Below are 21,260 nucleotides of genomic sequence, written 5' to 3' on the forward strand. Positions count from 1 at the left end.
CTGCACTAGAAATTGGGGAAGGAGGGGCAGGGAATTCTCCTTTGATGCCATTTAGTGGCAGCAGATCTATCATCCGGTCTTCAATGGGGCAATTGCTCCTAGGAATCAAAGAACTGGTTGCACTGGAGCTGTTTACCCCAGTTTATTTCACCCAAAATCTTCTGCTATCAATGACTGGCAGAAGCAGCATGAAGAAAGAAGAGGAAGAAATTGGTTGGATTGAGGACAATGTCATGCATTCGTGTTCTAGAAAAAAGCTAAGTTGGACATCTTTCTGCTGGGACAAGAAGGAAGGGTTTATAGATCAAATTGATTTGATCTGCATTTTGGGAATAAAGATGATTGTGCTTCTCTCTTCTTTATATTGAAGCCCCCCCCAAACTATCACTGTGCCATATGTCATAGGTAAAACTCAAAGGTTTTGATTGATGAATCTTTCTCTTCCTAGCATTGGTTCTCTGTTCTCTTATTTCCAGTTATTATAAATGGGATTTGCTCTGTTGGAAATAGGCACAACTAAAAAATGATACTTATGAGAGGTGAAATCATAAGAGAATTACATTTTCAAATTAGTACAAATTTCTAATGAATAGCACTTCTGGGATTGTTTAAAAAGACTCCTTCCAACAGTGGGGTGTTTTAATATTTCCATGTTTGGAGCCATGCACTAAATAAATACAGGTTTGGAAATTAATAGCAGCAGGAGAATAAAGAGAACAGTTCCTAGTTTCTATCGGTCTTTTTTTTTTTTCGTTTGAAATTCCAACCAAAATTTGACCGAAGTGAAGATCTAGCTACGGCTGGTTTATGCTTCCATCTGCTAAACTGATGCATTCTACTACGTTCAATTCTTTCGTTACTTTCCAGTTAATTTTAGTTAAATCGTTACGGGGAGGGGGAGAAAGCTGCAAATGCTAAACTCACTGCACCATGACACAATGTCCCCCCAACTATTTCAGAAGATCCTTTAGAAGAGATTTGTCCCTTTACGTTCTTCCTTTCCCCAATCACTCAGTTTGGCAACGCTGAGGTTTTTAACACGTACCACCTGTTTGGAGTTCAGACTTGCAACCGTGCTTTGATCAATGATTGCTTTCACATTCTAGAGCAAACAGCGATTCTTTCCCAAGCATTATAAAAGGCAAAGCACCTACGCTGTGAATCATCTTCCTTCCACCAAGGAACTAGGAGAACAGCAGCCCTGTTACGCTAAAGGAGCAAAGCGCCACGCATGCGCACTGTGGTTGTTTTCCACAAAGCTTAAAATGAGCTGGCAGCGGCAGACTACTTGTCTTTGTAGAGAGACCACAGAGCTGGCGGGCAGGAGCTGCGAGCAGCATCTAATGCTGGTACTTTTGAAGAAATCCCCGATGAAGTGCTCGTAGAGATCACACTGATCCTGCCTGCAGCCTTTTTCGCAGAGCAGAGAAACTGATCAGTGTCAAGTGAAGATCGCATTTTTATATGAGATCTTGACTTTCCTTTCCCCTTTTTTTCTTATAGTGTATTTTTATAGACTTTTATTATTAAAAAAAAAAAAACTAGTAACATGGTGCTGGGAAAGGTGAAGAGTTTGACAATAAGCTTTGACTGTCTTAATGACAGCAATGTTCCCGTCTATTCTAGCGGGGATACAGTCTCAGGAAGGGTGAATTTAGAAGTGACTGGAGAAATTAGAGTCAGATCACTTAAAATCCATGCAAGGGGACATGCGAAAGTACGCTGGACTGAATCTAGAAATGCTGGCTCCAACACTGCCTACACACAGAATTACACTGAAGAAGTAGAATACTTCAATCACAAGGATATCTTAATTGGGCACGAAAGAGGTAAGTCTTATTTTTTTATTTCTTGAATGTGAAGTTCTGACAACCTTAGACCTACTGTTTAATCCTGAGCGTAGTTATTCAAAAGAAGCTCCTTAATGCAAGGGAATTTATTCTCCTGCATCGAAGTTCAGAATTAAGCTTCGTATAGAGCTGTGAAAAACATCAAGGTTATATTAAGGAAGGAACCCCGGGATCGTTGGTGTAGCTGCAATAAAGTGCTTCCATAAAGACTTTTTCCACCCCCCATTTTCTTTTTATAGAGATCCTTTCACTGTAGATCAAAAGGGCTGGTAGGGTTTATTATTATTATTATTATTGATTCTGGAAGGATATATGTTGGAATTCGTTCTTAAGTATCTGATGACCCAAAAAAATGTGAAGACTGATTTATTAATCCACTCTTGAGAGCTTGCGAGCAGATCAGTGATGTCTTTAGGATAAGAGAATTGTTGATAGAGAAAGGGCTCCCTGCGGCTTATTTTGACACTTGCTTTCAGCACCCCACGTGTAGATCCGTGTTCCCATTTACAGAGGCTGGAAAAGTTGGTAAATTTCGCCGTATTTTTCTGTAATGCTTCAGCCGTCGAGACATAGGGAAAGCTATTTTGGGGAGGGGAACCCCACTCTTAAATGACCCTCATATTGAATTAGTAGGGCATCCTTTCTAAGTTGAGGAGTTCTATGATGTATGAACCTGACGGTGCCAATGCAAAGAAATCTGCCAAGGGAGAGAGATTAGCAAAGGGAAAATACTTTATCGAAGGGTAAATTAGTCTCCAGATTGTTAATCTATTGTTTCAAATGGTGTCAGTGGAAGTATAGCAGAGTCTAAGGTTGTTTTTCTGAAGTTTCCACCCTTTGTTAAAAGCGGTTCAATCCTGTTTGGGACCGGTACTAGGGAGAAGGGAGGGGTGGCGCTCCTCACAGCAGATTGGTTAGGCGCGTCAGGTGGTGGCGATGACTTAATTCCTAGCACAAGAAAATGTTAAAGCAGGTTATGTAATTTTGGCTTGTTCTTGGTTTTATATATATAGATATATATGCAGAAAATTTGCTGCAGATAGGAGAAGAGAGGTTAGACGATTCGCCTTAATTCGGTAGCATGTTAGGGTTTTGTTTTTGTTTTTTTATCTGAAAGAAGTTCCATGGAATTGCTCCCAAATGTAAGTGATGTTGAGGAGGGAGCTTATCTGAAAGGTATAGAAAGAAGGCAAAACTTGCGTATTGCGAATCATTTTGAGAACAAAATACAGCTTTCCTCCAGCGGTTGTGCAAAACGCAAGCCCTTCCATTAATAATGGCAGGCTTGAAAATTCCCCCCCCCCTCACTGAACTGCACAAATACGTGTGTAAGTGTTCCCGGGAAAAGTCAGGTTAGAACCCAAGGAAAACGATTTCCAGTTGCTTTTCAGATGCCCTTGTGATTGCACCTGCTTCTGTGGCCATTAAATAAGGGTGGGTTTTCAAATCAGTATTTATTTGTAAGAAACAAAGACCGATGGTAATCTACGCTTCGTAGGGTCGGGACCCTTGACCCAAGCCCATACGCGTAACCGAGCCGTATACAAGGCTGAGTTGTCCTTCTACGGGGTGGCTCAATTTCTTCATTTTTCGCCGCCTCGTTATGCCGACGGCGACCGGCTTCGAAGGCTGTTGACCCCCCAAAACCAAAGCGGGGGAGTTCCGATGGCTTAGCTGAGAAAGCAGACAGGAAAGAACCCGGCAGCCTAGCATGCTCGCCGAAGCCACGCCCAGCGCTCATACAGTCATTGGCCCGGAGAGATTTGTTAGGCTGTTGCTAAGGCAATGCCACTTCTTGATTGGGAGGTGGGGAGCCGATAAAGAGGGGCGGGACTAAGAGCCGAGGTTCGTTAGCTCGCGGAGCTTCTGCTGCTCCTCAAGTGGAGTTGCGCGTGCTGTCGGAATGTGTATTCCTGGATGGCTTTGGTGGAGGGCGGTCCTTTGTCCTCGGCCACGCGAGGCTGGCGTTGCTGTGTGCGTGCAATCCGTGCAGCAATATAAGAAACTCTTGGCCCAGCGCAAAAAAAGCCTGGCGTATGCTTGGGAGTTAGCAATAAAGTCTTCCTCAGCCGCTACCTCTGCTGGTTGCGGCTTCAATTTCAATTTCTGGGTAGCCTAGAATCTAGGGCTGCCTAGGTTTCATTCTCTACTACGCCGGCACGATTGGGGCTTATTTTGGAGGGAAGCGTGCGTGCATAGATGTGCAGCAAGCGCTTGTTGCCACGTCGTTTTCAGTTCGGTTGTAAATTGGGTGGACTTTAAATGAGGATCTCATGCGTTGTGTGCCTGCAAGGAAAGGATGTGCATAACCGATTTTCGGGGAAGGGGTGGGTTTCAAAATCCTTCATAGCAAAGGCCATCTTATTTCACCAAGTTTTGCGTTTATTAATACAATTACCCCAGCAACAATCATGAAAAATGCCCTACTTTTGCTTGGGTATCGATTTCGCAATCCTGAACCCACAATCTGGTGTCGTGAACAGCGAGTCCTAGCTGGGCGTTAAAGCCCATCGCTTCCGAAAGATCTTTTTAGTTTGCCCGAAGAATTGCCAGCTTTCCTTCCCTGTTGCCTAAAATGGGAGACAGATCGTTAGGGCGATTCTCATGGCAGAATCGATTCTCATTCCGCAGGATCGTGACTTTGGAACCAAGTATAAAAAGGGGAGGGCGGGTGTTGGATTCCTACATCCTATCTAATGATTTGGGATCCGGATCAACTGCTCAAGACTCCAAAGCAAACCGTGAAGTATAGTAGGCTTGCAAAGAGGAACCTCGGTTCTCTTCTCTTCCTCCCCCGTTCCCCTTTCCGGTATTTGTACTTCTTTACGTTTTTGCGTAATTTACCAGGGGGGCGAATAAACTCTGCCCAAATTTGGTCACTTTTTCACAGAACGGCCAAACCGGTCTTGCCAATCCTTGCCCAAAGAATGGCAACCAGAAGGCGAGGACGCCAGAACAGTTCCTTCTTCCTTTGCTCCTTTCTCTCGGTCCTTCATGACGCCTCCAGTTTGCAAGCGAGGCGGAGGGGCGGAGCTGCTGAGCAAGTAGGCTGGCCGGGCGAGCAATGTATACTGTATGCATATGAACGGCTGGCTGGGGTTCTGCTCGCACCGGTTTAGGCCGGTCCTCTCCTGCTCGAGACTAGTCTGTGATTGACAGCCCAGCAGTTGTTTACCTCAGCCTGGCGGCGGCGGCGGCTGCTACTCCGAAAGCTGAAGGGAAACTGCTGAGCTGGCAGAATGAGAGGGAGGAAAGCGGAAGGGGGGGTGGGATTTTCAGTATAATAAATGGGGACAGGGTCAGTGTGAACCAAATGTCAAAAAAACACGATTTTAGGCATCTGTATAGTTGGTTTTTAAATTAAAAAAATAAAATAAACCGCGTGTAAAATGAACGGGGGTTTTGAAGATGCCGTCAGCTATACCAGTGGGAATGAAGTCGTGTGGTTAGTGGTGGTCCAGATTTTTGCAGCCCAGATCTGTAAGCTTCAATTCGTGCCAAATCCTATATGTATAATTTTTGAGAATGGCAAAGAAGCAGCTCTTCCTAAAGCTGTAGAGGAAGAGGCCATTGTCACACATTTTATTCACTCCTTGCCTGAATAATTCAATTCCAAGACATCAATAACAGTGCTCTCTGGCTTGTTAACCGGGAGTGCTCTTTTTTTTTTTTTTATGTTAACAGGGAGAAGTTATTTACTGGTCTTGCCAATAGTATTATTTTCCCCTAGGACATTTTCTCATCTTTTAGGACTACATTATAAAGGATTTGGGCCCTGGCCTGAGAAAACTATTTCCGAGGACAGGATAGGATCTGGATTTGCAGTGTAATTCCAAGAAAGAAAGAAAGAACCGGTTCATAAGTGTAGAGCAGAAATTTGCCCATCCCTTTTATGGTAATACTAGCAAAGTCTAAGTCGGAAAGAAATTCCTTTTTAAATGAACCTTGGATCTTCTTTCTTTGGCTTGTGAGAAACAAACTGAAAAAAAAAAAGATTTTTCTGATAGATATGTAGAATTTACCAACTATACTACTGTTAAATATATATTTTCAGAGTCACCAGTGACAGGTGTATAGGATGATAGGAGAAAAATACTTAAAGGTGAATTAGAATATTGAATGTTTCCTTTCTAGATGATGATAATTCTGAAGAAGGCCTCCATATCATTCATTCAGGACGGCATGAATATGCATTCAGCTTTGAGCTTCCACAGACGTAAGTATATAGAATACTCAGCCATGACATTTGGGTCACCCTGCAATAAATCTATAAAAAGCAACTTAAAGAAAGAAATAGGATGGAGGAAAAAAAAAACCCTTTTCAATGGTCACTCAGATTGCACTAAAATATGCTACAGGGACATTGTCCTTATAAACAAGAGGTTGCTTTGATTTAAAGTGGCAAAATCATGAAAAATCAGGACAACTGCTGTCCTACCAGTAACGACCTTAAAAACGTGGCTCATTTATTCAGTTGTTACATATTTAATTTCAAACAAGTTCACTAGGCTTTTAGAGATATTGGCATTGCTTCCTGTTGAATTAAAACTTACTACATTGCTGATTGTTTCCATTGAACATACCTGTTAAAAAGACGTAGAACAAAATTGTATGAGTGATATGGAAAATATAAATGTTAGCAATGGCTCTTGATTTATAAAGTAACAGATTATATAAGAGTTAGGCAGATGAAGTAGATTAGGTCAAAACAAGAAAAAGCCATTATTTCAGCACAGATGCATTCTAAACATTTTAAAAATATTTTAAATTAGTAATATACTGGAAAAGAAAAATAGAATGAGAATTACATGGAAATATACCCATTTTTAAAATGGAATTATTTGATAATTATTTATAATGAAAGCCAGAATGTGGAAAGAAGGAAAAAGAAACTTCTGTTAAAGAAGTTGTACATTGTTATGAGATAGAAAACCTTTTAGCAATATGATACATCATTGTCACACATTTTAAAATTATGCAGTGTATCTAGTAACCTGTGTAGAATTTGCAGGCTACATTGCTTCCTACTGGGTTTTTTCCCAAAGAGGCAGTGTGACAAAATTTAATTACCCCAACTAGAATATTTTACAAACTCTCTGGAGTTTGATTTAAAGATATAATTATCACTAGCAAATATATTCAGTGAAAATATCTCAACTAAGACTACTTATGAATTAGAAGTTGTAGAAATATATACTTTTAAACTAAGTAAGATAATTTATTTAATTCATATGTTTCTGAATTAGTATGGAAGTAATTGGAAACTTCATCATTTCATAATGTTTGTTTTTAATCAATATGTTTTAAACATAATTATGAACTTAAATGGATGAAATGCATAAATGCATTAATGGGAGGTGCCAGGGAATGCAAATAAATTATTTTTGACTGAGCACATATTTATTTTCAGTAAAGACCAGAATATAGAAAAGTCTGCAATTCTCAATAATGATCGTCATAGTAACTTTCATTTAAGAATACTAACTGAAAGGAAGGAAGTAAAATAACTTTGTAAACCTGAACTCTGTTCTCTTCTCTGTAATGAAAGGCACAGATCTGGAATATTAAAATGCCTGACATTACATGAATTAAAAGAATATATTTTGTACACTTTTATACATGATGTCTTTAAAGTTAAAAGCATCTTTAAAAAGTTAGTCTCTGGTTTAAATAATTCTCATATATAAATTGAGACCTTTGGAAAATAACTCTGCAAAAGCAATTTATGGCCCTCCTATATATTTCATGGTTTCCCTTTTTCTAAATTTAAAAAGTGATCTCTTCTAAAATTAACATATCTCTTAACTTGATTCCCAATATATTCAAGCTGGAGCACATTAAATTCAATTACAGTTCCCAGTCTGCTAAATGGGACTTAAGAGTGAAAATGTAAGTCCTTCTGCTTAACCAAATTATACTGGGCAGTTGTATCCTCGTAGCATATTTCAGTGCAATTCTAGTACAATATGGTCATACTTTGTAGGTCTGTTTAACAATCAGTTCAACTACAGAGATATTTCTCCCAAACAAATTTAACATGGAATCTTAAAAATAAACATTTCATTATATACTATGATGCATTAACAGTACAGTACAACTTACTAATTATTACTTTGTCTGTATATTTACGTTAAACAACAACAGAGCTAAAGATTTATTTAGTTTTGACATTTGTGTCCTGAACAGACCACTTGCTACCTCATTTGAAGGCAGACATGGCAGTGTGCGCTATTGGGTGAAAGCAGAATTGCACAGGCCTTGGCTTCTACCAGTAAAATTAAAGAAGGAATTTACAGTCTTTGAACATATAGATATCAACACTCCTTCATTACTGGTAAGAATTGATAGAATTACTAATTCTTTGTTAGCAGCATTTTTTAAAATAACATCACACATGGCCCTTGAATTATATATATAGATACATATAGATAAAAGTAACAATAATCAAATCAATGGAATGCTTAAGATATATGCAATGTAATACCCAGGTAGCATATTGAGTAATAATAATATTTAAGCTGCTTGTTTTTAATATATTAAACTGTTCCAATGAAGATTAACTTTATTTCTATATGGGACAGTTTTATTGATGAAACAAATTTCACCTTAGAATTTGCAGCTTGGCAAATAAATGTTCCTTTTAAAAAATTGTACTGCAGTGCATTATTCTTTATTATACTACTGATAATTTACATATCGAGTGGGGAGAAATGATCATAATTCTGTATGTTATCTTAACATACTTATTTTAATATATCAGGGATTTAAGATTCTTTCAATCTGATCAAAAACCATTATTTGTTCTTTAAAAATATTTGAAAATGAAACACAGGGAGAAAATGTCCATTGAAACAGGGTTCTTTTGCTTTGGATAAAAATCCTATTTGGGATGATATAGGGCCTTGTCTAAAACCCAACACAATCAGCAGGAATATTTCTGTGGATTGTGTAAGTTTGAGATAAAGCCCATTTCATACATAATTTGAAAAAAATAGTATTTTGGAACCACCCAACCACTATTAGATGATGCTACTAGTTTTGATGGATTTAGAGCAGGGACTACAACAACCTTAAATTAATGGTGTTAAAGAATATGGACCATTTGGGGTATCTCTTCATATAATAAATGCTTAAATGAGGCCAACTTCAATTAAATGATTTAAATACTTCAGGACAAGTCTGTGATTATAAGAAATAAGTTCCATTGCAATTTAGCTTTAAGAAATATATTTGTAATTTGGAGCTAAAGATTCACTAAACATTTAATTGACAATTCAATTTAAGAACAGTTAAACTGCTTTTTGATCCTAAACTTCACTGTTTAAAACATAAATCGAAGAGATGTACTTCCATCATGTAACAGTATGGTCCAAATGTTGTTAGTCCAAAATCAAGTTCCACTTGATCAGTACGTTTTTATTTGACTGGTAATGCAAGCAGGCAGCCCGTCCTTGTGTTTCTGTATAAGAAGCCTTACTAAGTTTAGTGAAATTTATTCTCAGGTAGCAAGGCATCACAGCCTGATTTAGCACTGTGGAACTTCTGGGTAGATATGAATAGGATCTGGTACTATTTAAAATGAAGTCCTTCAGCTGAACCACATTGTCATACTGATTTGGGATTTTCAGTGACCCTATTGCTAAGCTTATCTACTTCGAAACAGACCTCATTGAAGTCAGTGAAGTTTGCACTCAAATAAATATAGTTGGGATCATGCTGCCGTTGGTCTTTGTCTGAATTGTTAGGCCAAATACTTTCAATAAGATGGGAAGCTTCCCATCTACTAATTTATTAAGTTTACTTCCATCTATATAGAATGACAGTGGTTCTGTAGGATCCATCTGAGGATGACAGATGTTAAGCAGGGTAATTTCTTCAGTGCTAGTACACTGACTGCAGAAACTTGAGATACTGAATAATTGAAAACTAGAATTTCAATTCTAATAATTGAATTTCAATAAAATTAAAGGATTGAAAAATTGCTAATTGAGTAATACTTTTCTGAATTAGTTCCATGGTAGAATTAATAGTGACAAAGTTCATTTTACTTATATAGATATTTTATCTTATTAGCTTATTCATAAAAGGAAAGGCCATAGAAGTGTTAAGATACTTCTAGACAATGGCTTTTTTGTTTGTTGTAGTGTTAATGATATACAGTAATAGCCAGGTAGACAACAGGTCTGTCCATCTTGTGCTGATAGCTGCTGATCTGGATTCAATAATAGAATCAGCAACTCAGATCACAGTTCAACCAAATCCTGATGATAGGTTGTTATTTTTTTTTCTTTTGGATGTCTTAACAAGAGCCTTGGTGGCGCAGCTGACTAAGTGCTGTTAAAGTAGCACCAGCTGCCTGCAATTACTGCAAGTTCAAATCTCACCAGGCTCAAGGTTGACTCAGCCTTCCATCCTTTTGAGGTAGGTAAAATGAGAACCTGGATTGTGGGGGCAATAAGCTGACTTTGTATAAAAAAGAACACCGTTTAGGGGGCCCCCGAAAGCCCTACTAAGCAGGTATATACAAAAGTATGAAGGCTATTGCTTAACACACTGTAAGCCGCCCTGAGTCTCTGGAGAAGGGTGGCATATAAATCGAACAAATAAATAAATAAACAAGAAATTTACTATGTCAAAATCTCCCTTCAAACTACTTCATTTTCACTAAGCTAAAATTTAATTGCTGTTTTGTTTTTATTTCAGTCACCCCAAGCAGGCACAAAAGAAAAGACTCTCTGTTGCTGGTTTTGTACCTCAGGCCCAATATCCTTAAGTGCCAAAATTGAAAGGAAGGGCTATACCCCAGGTATGTAACATTTAATTAATTTAATTCAATGTTTGGTTTCTTCTGGGGTAAATAAAGTGCAGTGGCCTATTAATGGGTGGTTTGCATGTTAACATCAAATGTTATGATTACTTGATTATAAAAATACATATGGTACAGTTTGGATCCCTTGCAATGTGCAAGGTTTTTTTAGTAATTAAAATACAAAATTTGCATGGATACATATAATGTTGGCTTGAATTTTAATTCACATTAAAATTATCCAGTTGTCTTGGACTCCAGTCAACTGAGCTCCTGATGACTTAATGAAAATGTCCATATTTTTTCTTAGATACAATATAGAAATATTTGCCCATTATCTCCTGGAGAATTTTTTTTTTAATTTCCCACCCTGTAACCCTTGGATTTTCAGAAGGTACAGATTTACCAGATCTGTTTCTGGTTAGTGTTTGGGTCAGTCTACATTAATTGGGTGGTTGCCATTGCTGTGGCTTCTTGTATTTCCTTAATTATTAAAAATAGTATAATCAATGTGTAGTAATGCTTACATTTTAAAAGATTCATGATTTCCATCTGATGTATTTATTCTTGATTTCATTCAAGGTGAACCAATTCAGATCTTTGCAGAGATTGAAAACTGCTCATCTCGAATGGTAGTGCCAAAGGCTGCCATTTATCAAACACAAGCATTCTATGCTAAAGGGAAAATGAAGGAAGTAAAACAGCTGGTTGCCAATTTGCGTGGGGAATCTTTGTCATCAGGGAAGACAGAAACCTGGAATGGCAAGCAGTTAAAAATTCCACCTGTGTCCCCATCCATCCTTGATTGTAGCATAATCCGTGTAGAATATTCTCTAATGGTAAGAACTTAATTTAATCTTTTAATATTTAACAAAATACAATATATGTAGGTTTTGATTGGGCTTTGAGTATTTTGATTGGGCTTTGAGTAATTTCTTGTTATTTCTTTTCAAGGTATATGTGGATATTCCAGGTGCAATGGACTTATTTCTTAATTTACCACTTGTCATTGGTACTATTCCTTTACACTCATTTGGCAGCCGAACATCAAGCGTGAGCAGCCAGTGTAGCATGAATATGAATTGGCTTGGTCTTCATGAAAGACCAGAAGGTAATTTAACCATACATTCTGAATTATTTGTGATTTTCTATAGGTCTTTTATTCTAGTAGTATCTACCAGTAGTTAGTACTGTCCTAAATAATAATGTTGCATAAACAGTATAGAAATAGATTTTTTCATTAGGTAATTCCAGTATATTATTCCAGATGATTGAAAACCCAGACTTTTCTGGGGATGGGGTGAAAACGTAGAACAGAGTCCCAGATCTGTTAAGTTATATAATTATAGAAAACATTTACAAAATTTCAGTGACATTGCAGCATTGATTTTTGTTAGAAATACCACTAAAACTGGCCAAATCTGTATAACTTGATTATATTGTTTTTTCTTACCTAATATTGATGATTTGACAAAGGCTCAGCACTTGTGGCAAGTGGTTTGTTGGTTTTGATTACTTGGTTTTTGCAAACCAGCCAGTTATGGTTTAATCAGTAAACTCTGGTAATACAAAACAAGGGTTTTGGCAATGTGGAAACTCACCAACATCTGTAGCTAGTTTTATTCTTGGAGAGTTCTCTAAATTATTAATGGTTGTACCATTATAAAACATGATTTTTTAACCTAGTTATTTTAGATTTTATAACCTAGTTATTACTTACCAAAACTACCAGATAACAGTTGAAATTGTTGTTATCTCTGCCTTGTACAAATCATATAAACAAAAGTTTAATATTCCTGTCATGTTATATGTTCTGACATGCATAAGAACATAGTTCGAACTGCGTGTAATTTTCCCTTCAGCACCTCCTAGCTATGCAGAAGTGGTCACTGAGGAGCAAAGACAGTCCAGTCTAGCACCTGTAACTGCTTGCGATGACTTTGAAAGAGCACTTCAAGGACCATTATTCGCCTACATCCAAGAGTTTCGATTCCTGCCTCCTCCACTTTATTCTGAGGTAAGATGATAAGTAGTTAAAGCTCCAGGATTCTATTTTTAAGTATGTTGTATTTTCTCTTAATTTTTAAATATGTCCCACTACAAAGAACTAATGCATATTACATATTATGTAATATCTACTTTGTGGCTTTGTGTTATCTATTTCAAATAGTTCTTGCAGAGTTATATAATTGTTTCCCCTTGCTAGATTTATGCCTATCTTCTATCTGAAATTGCAACTTTTATTAAACTTAGAAGAACATAATTTAAATCAATAGAAATTATTTCTTTAAAAGTGTACTTAAGATTTAACAAAGGACTTTGTATTTAATCATTGTATAATATACAAGTATTTATATATTAATAGAATACCAAGCCCCATTTAATTTTACTACAACTTCTGGCCTGGTAGATAACCCATTATGAAAAAAATTCAAAGCAAACAAATGGTTTGTGCTTGCTTTAAGCTCTTTTATTGTAATTGAATATAAAATGCTGTTTTAAATACTATGTATGCAAGTTACCGGTAGTTAAGAATTAGCATTTTTAATGTCTCATTTATTGAAGAATTGTCCAAATTGACAGTTGGACAGCACATTTATTATACCACGCTAGTTGTTTGTAATGAAGGAATTGACCAACTTAGGATCCTGTCTTAATTTTTTTTCTTATAAAAAAGACACTTTTTTAAAAACTGAAAAATGATTTGGGCTTTTTTTAAAGTTGCAACTGTCAAAAGAAAAAGAGTTTGGTAATATTTTACTATTTAAAATTATCTTACTATAAATATATTTTCTATTCATTTTGGATAGTTTTTTTCCTGAAAGAAGATCCTACTATATTGTTTATTGAAAAAATGATTTTGTCTCTTTTTGCTTTAAAAATATGCATTATTTCATTTAATTTCATTCCAAAATATATCATTGCCACTGTCTATAAAAGTATGGAATTCAGTATTATTTGAAGTTCTTTAGAAAAGTCATAATTATAACATTAGGATATTTAATATTAGAAACCAAGCACTAAAATTTGCTATTCTCTTTCACCCAACTGTTTCCCTGCTTGATGTGTTCAATGCAAAATGTTTTTGTGTGTTCTAAAATACATATAAGTTTAAAAAATGAAAGAACTCTGAATATTTTGAAATAATTAAGGATTGCTGAGAATCAGGCAGCGTGTAAATTTAAAACATCATCATTCAGTCTCAACTTCTGTGCAACCAACCATAAAAAGTATTATAGTTTCTTCCTTGTTTTTAAAGATGTCTCCTTTTTTTTGTTCCTCTTTTACTTAGATTGATCCAAATCCAGATCAGACCTCAGATGACAGGCCATCCTGCCCCTCTCGCTGAAAGAATGTCTCCCAAAAATGTTGAGATGGGTCTGAATCATATTTTAACTGTGTTCAGGATAAAGACGTCCTATAGAAACAGGCTTTGGAAGGAAGTTATTGCCTAAAAGAAAAGGAGAAATAATGAAACATCCTGTGATTATGCTTTTGAAGTCTACAGCAAACATCATAGGACTGCTCTACATGCTTGAAGACCTGGGCTTTCTCTTTCTGTTCTATACTGGCACATACTAAGAGCAGCCTTAATAGCCTACACATGTGTCAAAATACTTACCATGTTGCAAGAGGGATAACATTCTCCTTTTATTTGAAAATTTGCACATGCTCAATGCTTTTGTTGTGCAGTTCAGTGTCACTACAGCTTTTTCTCATTTATGTTGGACTGTTAACCTCTTCTAACTTGTTTGTGGTCCGCACAACAAGGAGCAAAAGAAAGCTTTGAAAACTTTGATACAAATGCACTGACTTTTTTATTTAGATAAACAATATAGGTTGGACTTTTTCTGCATATGCACATGCTCAGAATTGTCCCAATAAGACTGATCCATGCATCACCTCTTCAGCTTGGATCCTCTTGTGGATTTATTACAAACATCAAATGCCTTCAACCAATCCTTGCTGTATGTTTCACAGCCTACTATAGTAGACAAGCAACAGATTTGAGGGGCGAAAGTAACAAAAGTAAACAATAGGATTTTTTGTCAGGAGTGTGTATCTTACTTCCTTTTTAAGCATTTGTTGCCTTTCTACTATTACTGCAGAGAAGAATTTTGTTACAGACTGCCTAAAATCACTTAATCTCAGGTGAACTCATCACTTGCCAAAATGTTGAAATGCTACTTGTGTTTATGTTGCACTGTTGAGTTCTTTTTCCCTCTTTTGTTTTTGTTACTTTGTTTTCTTTGAAAAGGGGGACTTGGAAAAGGGACATACATATATTAAGACATCCTCATTTCTTATTATCTAGCCAAAACATGAAACATAATTAACAGTTTGGCCAAATTCCTGGAAGACCCGTGTAGGCAATAGCACCAAACATGAGCAAGAGTTGAGAAGGAAAGTTGTAGATGATTTATAAAGTTACTCACATAGGGATTTCTTAGCTAGATGGTATGGGTAGGGAAAGTAAATTTATTTTTATATATAGTTAGCCCATGACCAGAAACTTGTAAAAAATTTATAATGAAATTTTAGTCAGATTAGGGAGGGCATCTCAAGTGAGCAGTATGTCTTTTAAGATATTTTAGAACATATTTTCTGGGGACTGCTATTTCAAATACATTCTCTACTAAAAATGAAAGTGACTCTAGTGGTAAAATAGTTGATATAATTAGCAGGCTTGCTTTGCTTAATTTGAGGATGGGTAACATTACAAGGAATTGACTAGTAGGTGATTGGGGTGGAATCTCAGCACAAATGCTATAAAAAGTCACAACTGTCGCCTTCTGGAAAACTCGACTCATTTTTTACCAAAACAACTATTCTAATTTTCAAGTGGCAAGAATTGAGTTCATACATTGCTGACCAAGTATTGATTTTATCAATAGATCAGCTTTGGATTGGTGCAGCTCATCCCAAAGCCTATCTTGAGGATTAGAACAAGTAGGATAGGCTTGTCCACAAGTGGCCTTTAAGAAAACATGGACAACAATTCATGTTGAATATTAACAGGGTGAAAAATGAACAGTATAAAATGAATCGCGTTTTAAGTGATTCTTTTAAATGAGTTCGACCTTTAGCAAGCAAACTTCATATGATGGAATAATAAGAAAAATGAGTGATGGAGCTTAAAAAATGCATTAACAATTTTGTGAATGTCCCTCTTCCATAGAATATTAAAATATACTTTAATGGAATAAAGGCATAAAAGGGCATTTGGTGGGTTTTTTGTTGTTTTTTGTTTTAATCAATGAGGGAACAATTGTTATGCATAGCATTACATTTATCACAGTATGATAGAAGGTTCTATATTGAAGCAGGATTGACCAATATTGTAATAATTGGCATTTCAATGTACCAATATTGTGATCAGATTAAAATTTGCAAACACTAATTTTTTCACACTTGCGGCATTACTATTATCCCTGACTTCAGAAATATTGGTCATTGTCTGGACATTGTATAATATTGGATTTTGAGCTGTAGTCCAGTATTCAAAATAACAATTAAAAAGAGGGGATAAGTCCAAAATGTTAAACAAAGTGCAATATTTAATGTTTGCTTTATAGATTATATTCAATGGCTGTTTGTACTATATTTTCTTTCTTTTTTCTGTTTTTAGTTTGGTGCTGAATATGTCTCTGTAGATTCTGTTCAAGAAAACAAATTGTGGAAAACAATTTAATTTTTCCTATTGCTCTTCCTTGTGGATAATAAACTTTTTTTATATAAAGCAAGTTTATTTGATGGTTTTCATCTGAAGAAACAAAAAGTACCTTCTCTTGAAATTATATGCTGCAGTTGTAACACTCACAGCAAAGAAGTCACAGTTTGACCCTTCTAGTCATCTTGGATGTAGTAGACTTGTTACTACATAGGCCCTCACTGGGCTTTTAAAGAATGTTAGGTTTATCCACACCTTTATTTTATTTAACCAAGCTTCTGAGTATATATTAGTTCACATAATAAGAGCAATGGTCTAGCTCAGTGATCCTTAATCTTTCTGGCACCAGCGACCAGTTTCGTGGAAGACAATTTTTCCACAGACCAGGGAGGGGAATGGTTTTGCACGCAACCTAGCTCCTGCGCATGCGCAGATGAAGCTTCACTTGCCCACCTGCCACTTGTGCATCCCAGTTGTTTTTTTTTTTTAATTTGATTTATATGCCGCCCTTCTCCGAAGACTCAGGGCGGCTTACAATGTGCTCAGCAATAGCCTTCATCCTTTTGTATATTTTATACAAAGTCAGCTTATTGCCCCCACAAACTGGGTCCTCATTTCACCTACCTTAGAAAGGATGGAAGGCTGAGTCAACCTTGAGCCTTGGCGAGATTCGAACCCTGCAGTAATTGCAGGCAGCTGGTCTTAATAAGCTTAATAACAGGGTGCCTTAAACCCCTGTACTACCAAGGTTCCTAACAGGCCACAGACCAGTCCGCAGCCAGGGGCTGGAGACCCCTTATCTAACTCGTGAATATCCAACATAATCCTCTTAATACCTGTGTAATTTCCATCAGCTATTGAGCATTGAATTTAAAAGGTTTTATGTTGCCAGTTCGGACTTAATGGGAGTTTGAAAAGTATATAAATACATACTGACTGGCCTTGCAATATTATTTATGTTTGGTTTTCTGTAGGTACCATATTCTGCATCGCTATGAGAATGGAAAATAAATTGATGCGACTGTAGAAGGTCACATCAAAATAGTTAATTTGAACAGTTAAGTATCTGTATAACCATTGCATATATGAGCTAGAAATATAGGGGACATTAAGAAACTTGTATTATAAAAATTACTAGTAGTAAAATAAGAGCAAAACTACATATGTAGTAAAAATGGTTCCATGCATACTTGAAACAAGGTATAGGTATGGACAATCCAAAATAAGTATAGTTTGGAAGACACTGTAAAAGAGAATTTAAGAGGCAGAAGATACTGAGAACAGCATGGTCAAAAGTGCTAAAAGGCTTGAAACAAATTCCTTAGTATTCTGGAAGCAGCTATGTTTGGCTGACATAAAGTACCCTAAATATTTTGTTGCAAGTTCCAGTTGTACTTCAGATTTATGATTCTTAGAAACTCTAAAAGTTAACAACTAAAAATTGCACTGTTGCATGGTCATGTCAAAATTTTATAAACGTTGCAGTTGCCAAACTTGATTTATATAAAATTCAGAAGTGACAGCATTAAATTAAAATTGGGGGTGTATGTAGCTTATATAAAATACTGAGCACTATTACTAACAAAAATGATGACACTTTCTGTCCTTAAGATTTTAAAAACATCTTCATTTTGAACAATCTCTAGGTTAAACTGATCCCCATGTTAAAACTGAAATGATCATTGTTCAGTGCAATATAAAATATACTTGTATAAGACTAAAATGTGGTAATAGCTTTGAGTATTTATATGCATTAATGAATTGTATGGCAGTATATTCATTATTAGCCAGATATAATTATGCTATAGAGAATTTGATTACAAATTCCAGGGTAATTTCATTGCTTTTTAGGGTTCTTTACAATTAAGTTTCAGAGCTTAATAACATTAACACCAAGTAGAAATAGGAGCCACATCTTCTTCCCTTATAAAGTCATTAATTTCCTACTAGGTCACATGTCAAGAAAGTTTTTGTACAGTGTAACCTAATTCTAAATAATTCTAAAGTAGTGCACTATATGCAGGGCTGGGAGCACAGGCAACTACTGTATATTAATAGAATGGTAGGGATTATGATTTTGTATTGGTGCATTAAAATAAACACAGGAGTTTGATATCAGAGAAATCAAGCAGAGCTGATTGAAGATCATAGATTAGTGAAGTGTTCAAAGATTTTTTTAAAAAAACCATGCATTAGTGCAAATCCATCCCACTAATTCTTGCATGCTAATAGCATCCCCCATAAATTCCCTTGATATCTATTCTTCATGTAGCACTACTGCAGGGGTGTCAAACTCAGAGCCCGGGAGCCGGATGCGGTCCACGGGGTGCTTAGATCTGGCCTGTGGGGCCACCCTGGAAACAGCAAAGGACCATTTTCGCTGGCAGAGGGTTGCAGGAGGCCATCACAATCAAAAACAGCTCGGGAGCTTGTTTTCACTGGCACAGGCGCCCCCGACGAGTGATGTTGAGCTGGCCACGCCCACTCTGGCCATGCCCCTGGGCACCCCAAGGTCAAATACAACCCTGATGTGGCCCAAAATGAAATCGAGTTTAATACCCCTGCACTACTACTTCCACTGAAAGAGAGGACCAAACATCTCACACAGAACGTGTAAATACAAATGCTATGCTAAAATATGTACTAGCCAGGTACCAATATAATCTGACGTGACCTAATTCAAGTGCCACTGGAATGTAATGTTTTTCCATGAGGGAGATTATTAGAGCCATTTTACACAAATAAGAAACCTGTTTGTTTTCTTGTGTGATAATAGTGAACATGCATTTCCTTGTAACAGAAAGATGAATCATACCTATTCATAACCTGATTTTAGAAGCCTGAATCGTTTGTATCCCCCCCCCAAGGTTATTTTCAGAACCTTGGTTTGACATTACCAATTGTGACAGGAAGACCCAAATAATTGTACAGTATTTGTGTTCTATTGTGGAGAAATGGACGGATGGATAGTTGGATCAAGGAACAGAGAGAAAAAGAAAATTATTCTCTTTTATTGTCTAAAAGAGAAAGAGAAATTATTTGGCTATATGAATCTCACAAAGCCGAACTTTTGCATTTTCTAATATACTGACAATTTCACTATCCTTAATTATTAAAACTGTAGCAGAAGTTACAAGTAAAACTTTTTTTTTTCCAGGAAGTTAAAAAAAAAAACTAAGCTTAACTTCTCAGATGTAGCCATTTTGTTTCAGGTGTCTTTTTAAAATATCAGACTACTAGCATTACAAAGAAAACCTTAATAACTTCTTGAGCAAAGCAGATACAGCGATATAATCACCAAAGGCTGCATTAAATCTTGTCTATTCATTTAAGACTTCATGTGTTTCCTAACAGCAATGATAGCAATTGATACTAAAAGCTCTATAAAGAATACTGTTAGGAACAGACTTACATTTTATGGCAGCTAAACTCAGCACTATTTTCAGTTGTCCCAGCTGCTCAATTACTGTACTACTTTTACTTAGGTTTGCTTACTTTTATCAGTCCATCCATTGTTCTTACGCCAAAGACTGGACTTTCCAGATATAGACTAATATGCGATTAACAATTTCCCACTCACAATATAAAGAACTGAATGAGAATAGCAATAGCAATAGCACTTAGACTTATATACTGCTTCACAGTGCTTTTATAGCCCTCGCTAAGCGGTTTACAGAGTCAGCATATTGTCCCCAACAATCTGGGTCTTCATTTTACCCATCTCAGAAGGATGGAAGACTGAGTCAACCTTGAGCCTGATGAGATTTGAAATGCAAATTGCAGTCAGCAGAAGCAGCCTGCAGTACTGCACTCTAACCACTGTGCCACCACAGTTCAAGAACGGCAGAAACTGGCTTCTAAGACAATTTGGAAGCTTTGACAAGGAAGTTGAAAGGAAAAATAAAATATCAAGATAATGGCTGCAACTGCATGATAGAAGCCCCACCCCATTCCTACATTTGTGAAATGCTCCTTCAGTCAACAGGGGTTGTTGACAAATACAGTCTTTTTTATAATTTTTGGAACTTGGCACCATTCTGCCATGCCTAGGCCATTTTGCCTACTATCTAGACTACTTCCCAGGGTTGTTGGCCATAGTCATTATTGGTACTTCCATTCCTTTGTAATACTAATAAAGAATGGAGCTTGTTTTCAGTCAGTTGTTCAGTTCTGCTTCACCTATATTGCTCCTCCATGCTCATGATCAGTCAGCTATGTTTTATATATGGTGTAGGGTTTCCTGCCTGGTCAGGGGGTTGGACTAGAAGACCTCCAAGGTCCCTTCCAACTATATGAGGATAGCACGTTTTCAGAAGAATACTAAACCCATGAGCAGCCTGACTGATAGGTAACAGACATGAATCACCTCTATGTCTACAATATGTTAGATAGGCAGAAAATGAAATGATAGTACACAGCGTGTTATGTTGAGATATCTAATTCCCAAGTGGGCCTATACCAGGGGTGAAATCCAGCAGGTTCTGACAGGTTCTGGAGAACTGGTAGCGAAAATTTTGAGCAGTTCGGAGAACCGGCAAATACCACCTCTGGTATTTGCCAGTGGGGTGGGAATGGAGATTTTGCAATATCCTTCCCCCAGGAGTAGGGTGGAAATGAAGATTTTGTAGTATCCTTCCCCTGGAGTGGGGTGGGAATGGAGATTTTGCACTATCTTTCCCCTGCCACCAAGCCATACCAGGCCCACCAAGCTACGTCCACAGAACCAGTAATAAAATAATTTGGATTTCACCAATGCTTAAGACTGTTCCTCACACTTAAGACCATTGTGGCATCCCCAGTCATATGATCAAAATTTGGGTACTTAATAACTGACAATGGTTGCATCATTCCAGGGTCATATTTGATTTTCCCAGCTGGCTTCCGACAAACAAAGTCAATGGCGTTAGCTGGATTTTCTTAAGAACCATGAGAT

The 21,260-nt window shown here is 36.9% G+C and overlaps 1 protein-coding gene across 2 annotated transcripts; it reads left to right on the plus strand.

The window, feature by feature from the left end:
* The first annotated feature begins 1,183 nt into the window (after nt 1-1,183).
* Nucleotides 1,184-16,396, plus strand: ARRDC3 (arrestin domain containing 3). 2 transcript variants are annotated; one of them, XM_070938780.1, is made up of 8 exons: nt 1,184-1,829; nt 5,985-6,066; nt 8,037-8,184; nt 10,554-10,656; nt 11,239-11,495; nt 11,611-11,767; nt 12,519-12,673; nt 13,949-16,396. In XM_070938780.1, the coding sequence occupies exons 1-8, from the start codon at nt 1,550-1,552 to the stop codon at nt 14,003-14,005; spliced, it is 1,239 nt and encodes a 412-aa protein (XP_070794881.1). In that variant the 5' UTR covers nt 1,184-1,549; the 3' UTR covers nt 14,006-16,396. The 2 variants fall into 2 exon arrangements, with proteins under 2 accessions (XP_070794881.1, XP_070794882.1); XM_070938781.1 differs by lacking the exon at nt 13,949-16,396 and having other exon boundaries at nt 12,484-12,612.
* The last annotated feature ends 4,864 nt before the right edge of the window (nt 16,397-21,260 follow it).

This window comes from Pituophis catenifer, unplaced genomic scaffold (genome assembly GCF_029215685.1).
Source record: "Pituophis catenifer annectens isolate HBS135680 unplaced genomic scaffold, rPitCat1.0.hap2 SCAF_2, whole genome shotgun sequence".
Classification (NCBI taxonomy): Eukaryota; Metazoa; Chordata; class Lepidosauria; order Squamata; family Colubridae; genus Pituophis; species Pituophis catenifer.

Bases quoted from the DNA above. Each gene is read 5' to 3' on its own strand.
- ARRDC3 (XM_070938780.1), top strand. From the start codon at position 1,550: ATGGTGCTGGGAAAGGTGAAGAGTTTGACAATAAGCTTTGACTGTCTT. The intron at 6,067-8,036 runs GTAAGTATATAG...TGTCCTGAACAG, and splicing joins AGCTTTGAGCTTCCACAGAC to ACCACTTGCTACCTCATTTG. The intron at 8,185-10,553 runs GTAAGAATTGAT...TTTTTATTTCAG, and splicing joins TCAACACTCCTTCATTACTG to TCACCCCAAGCAGGCACAAA.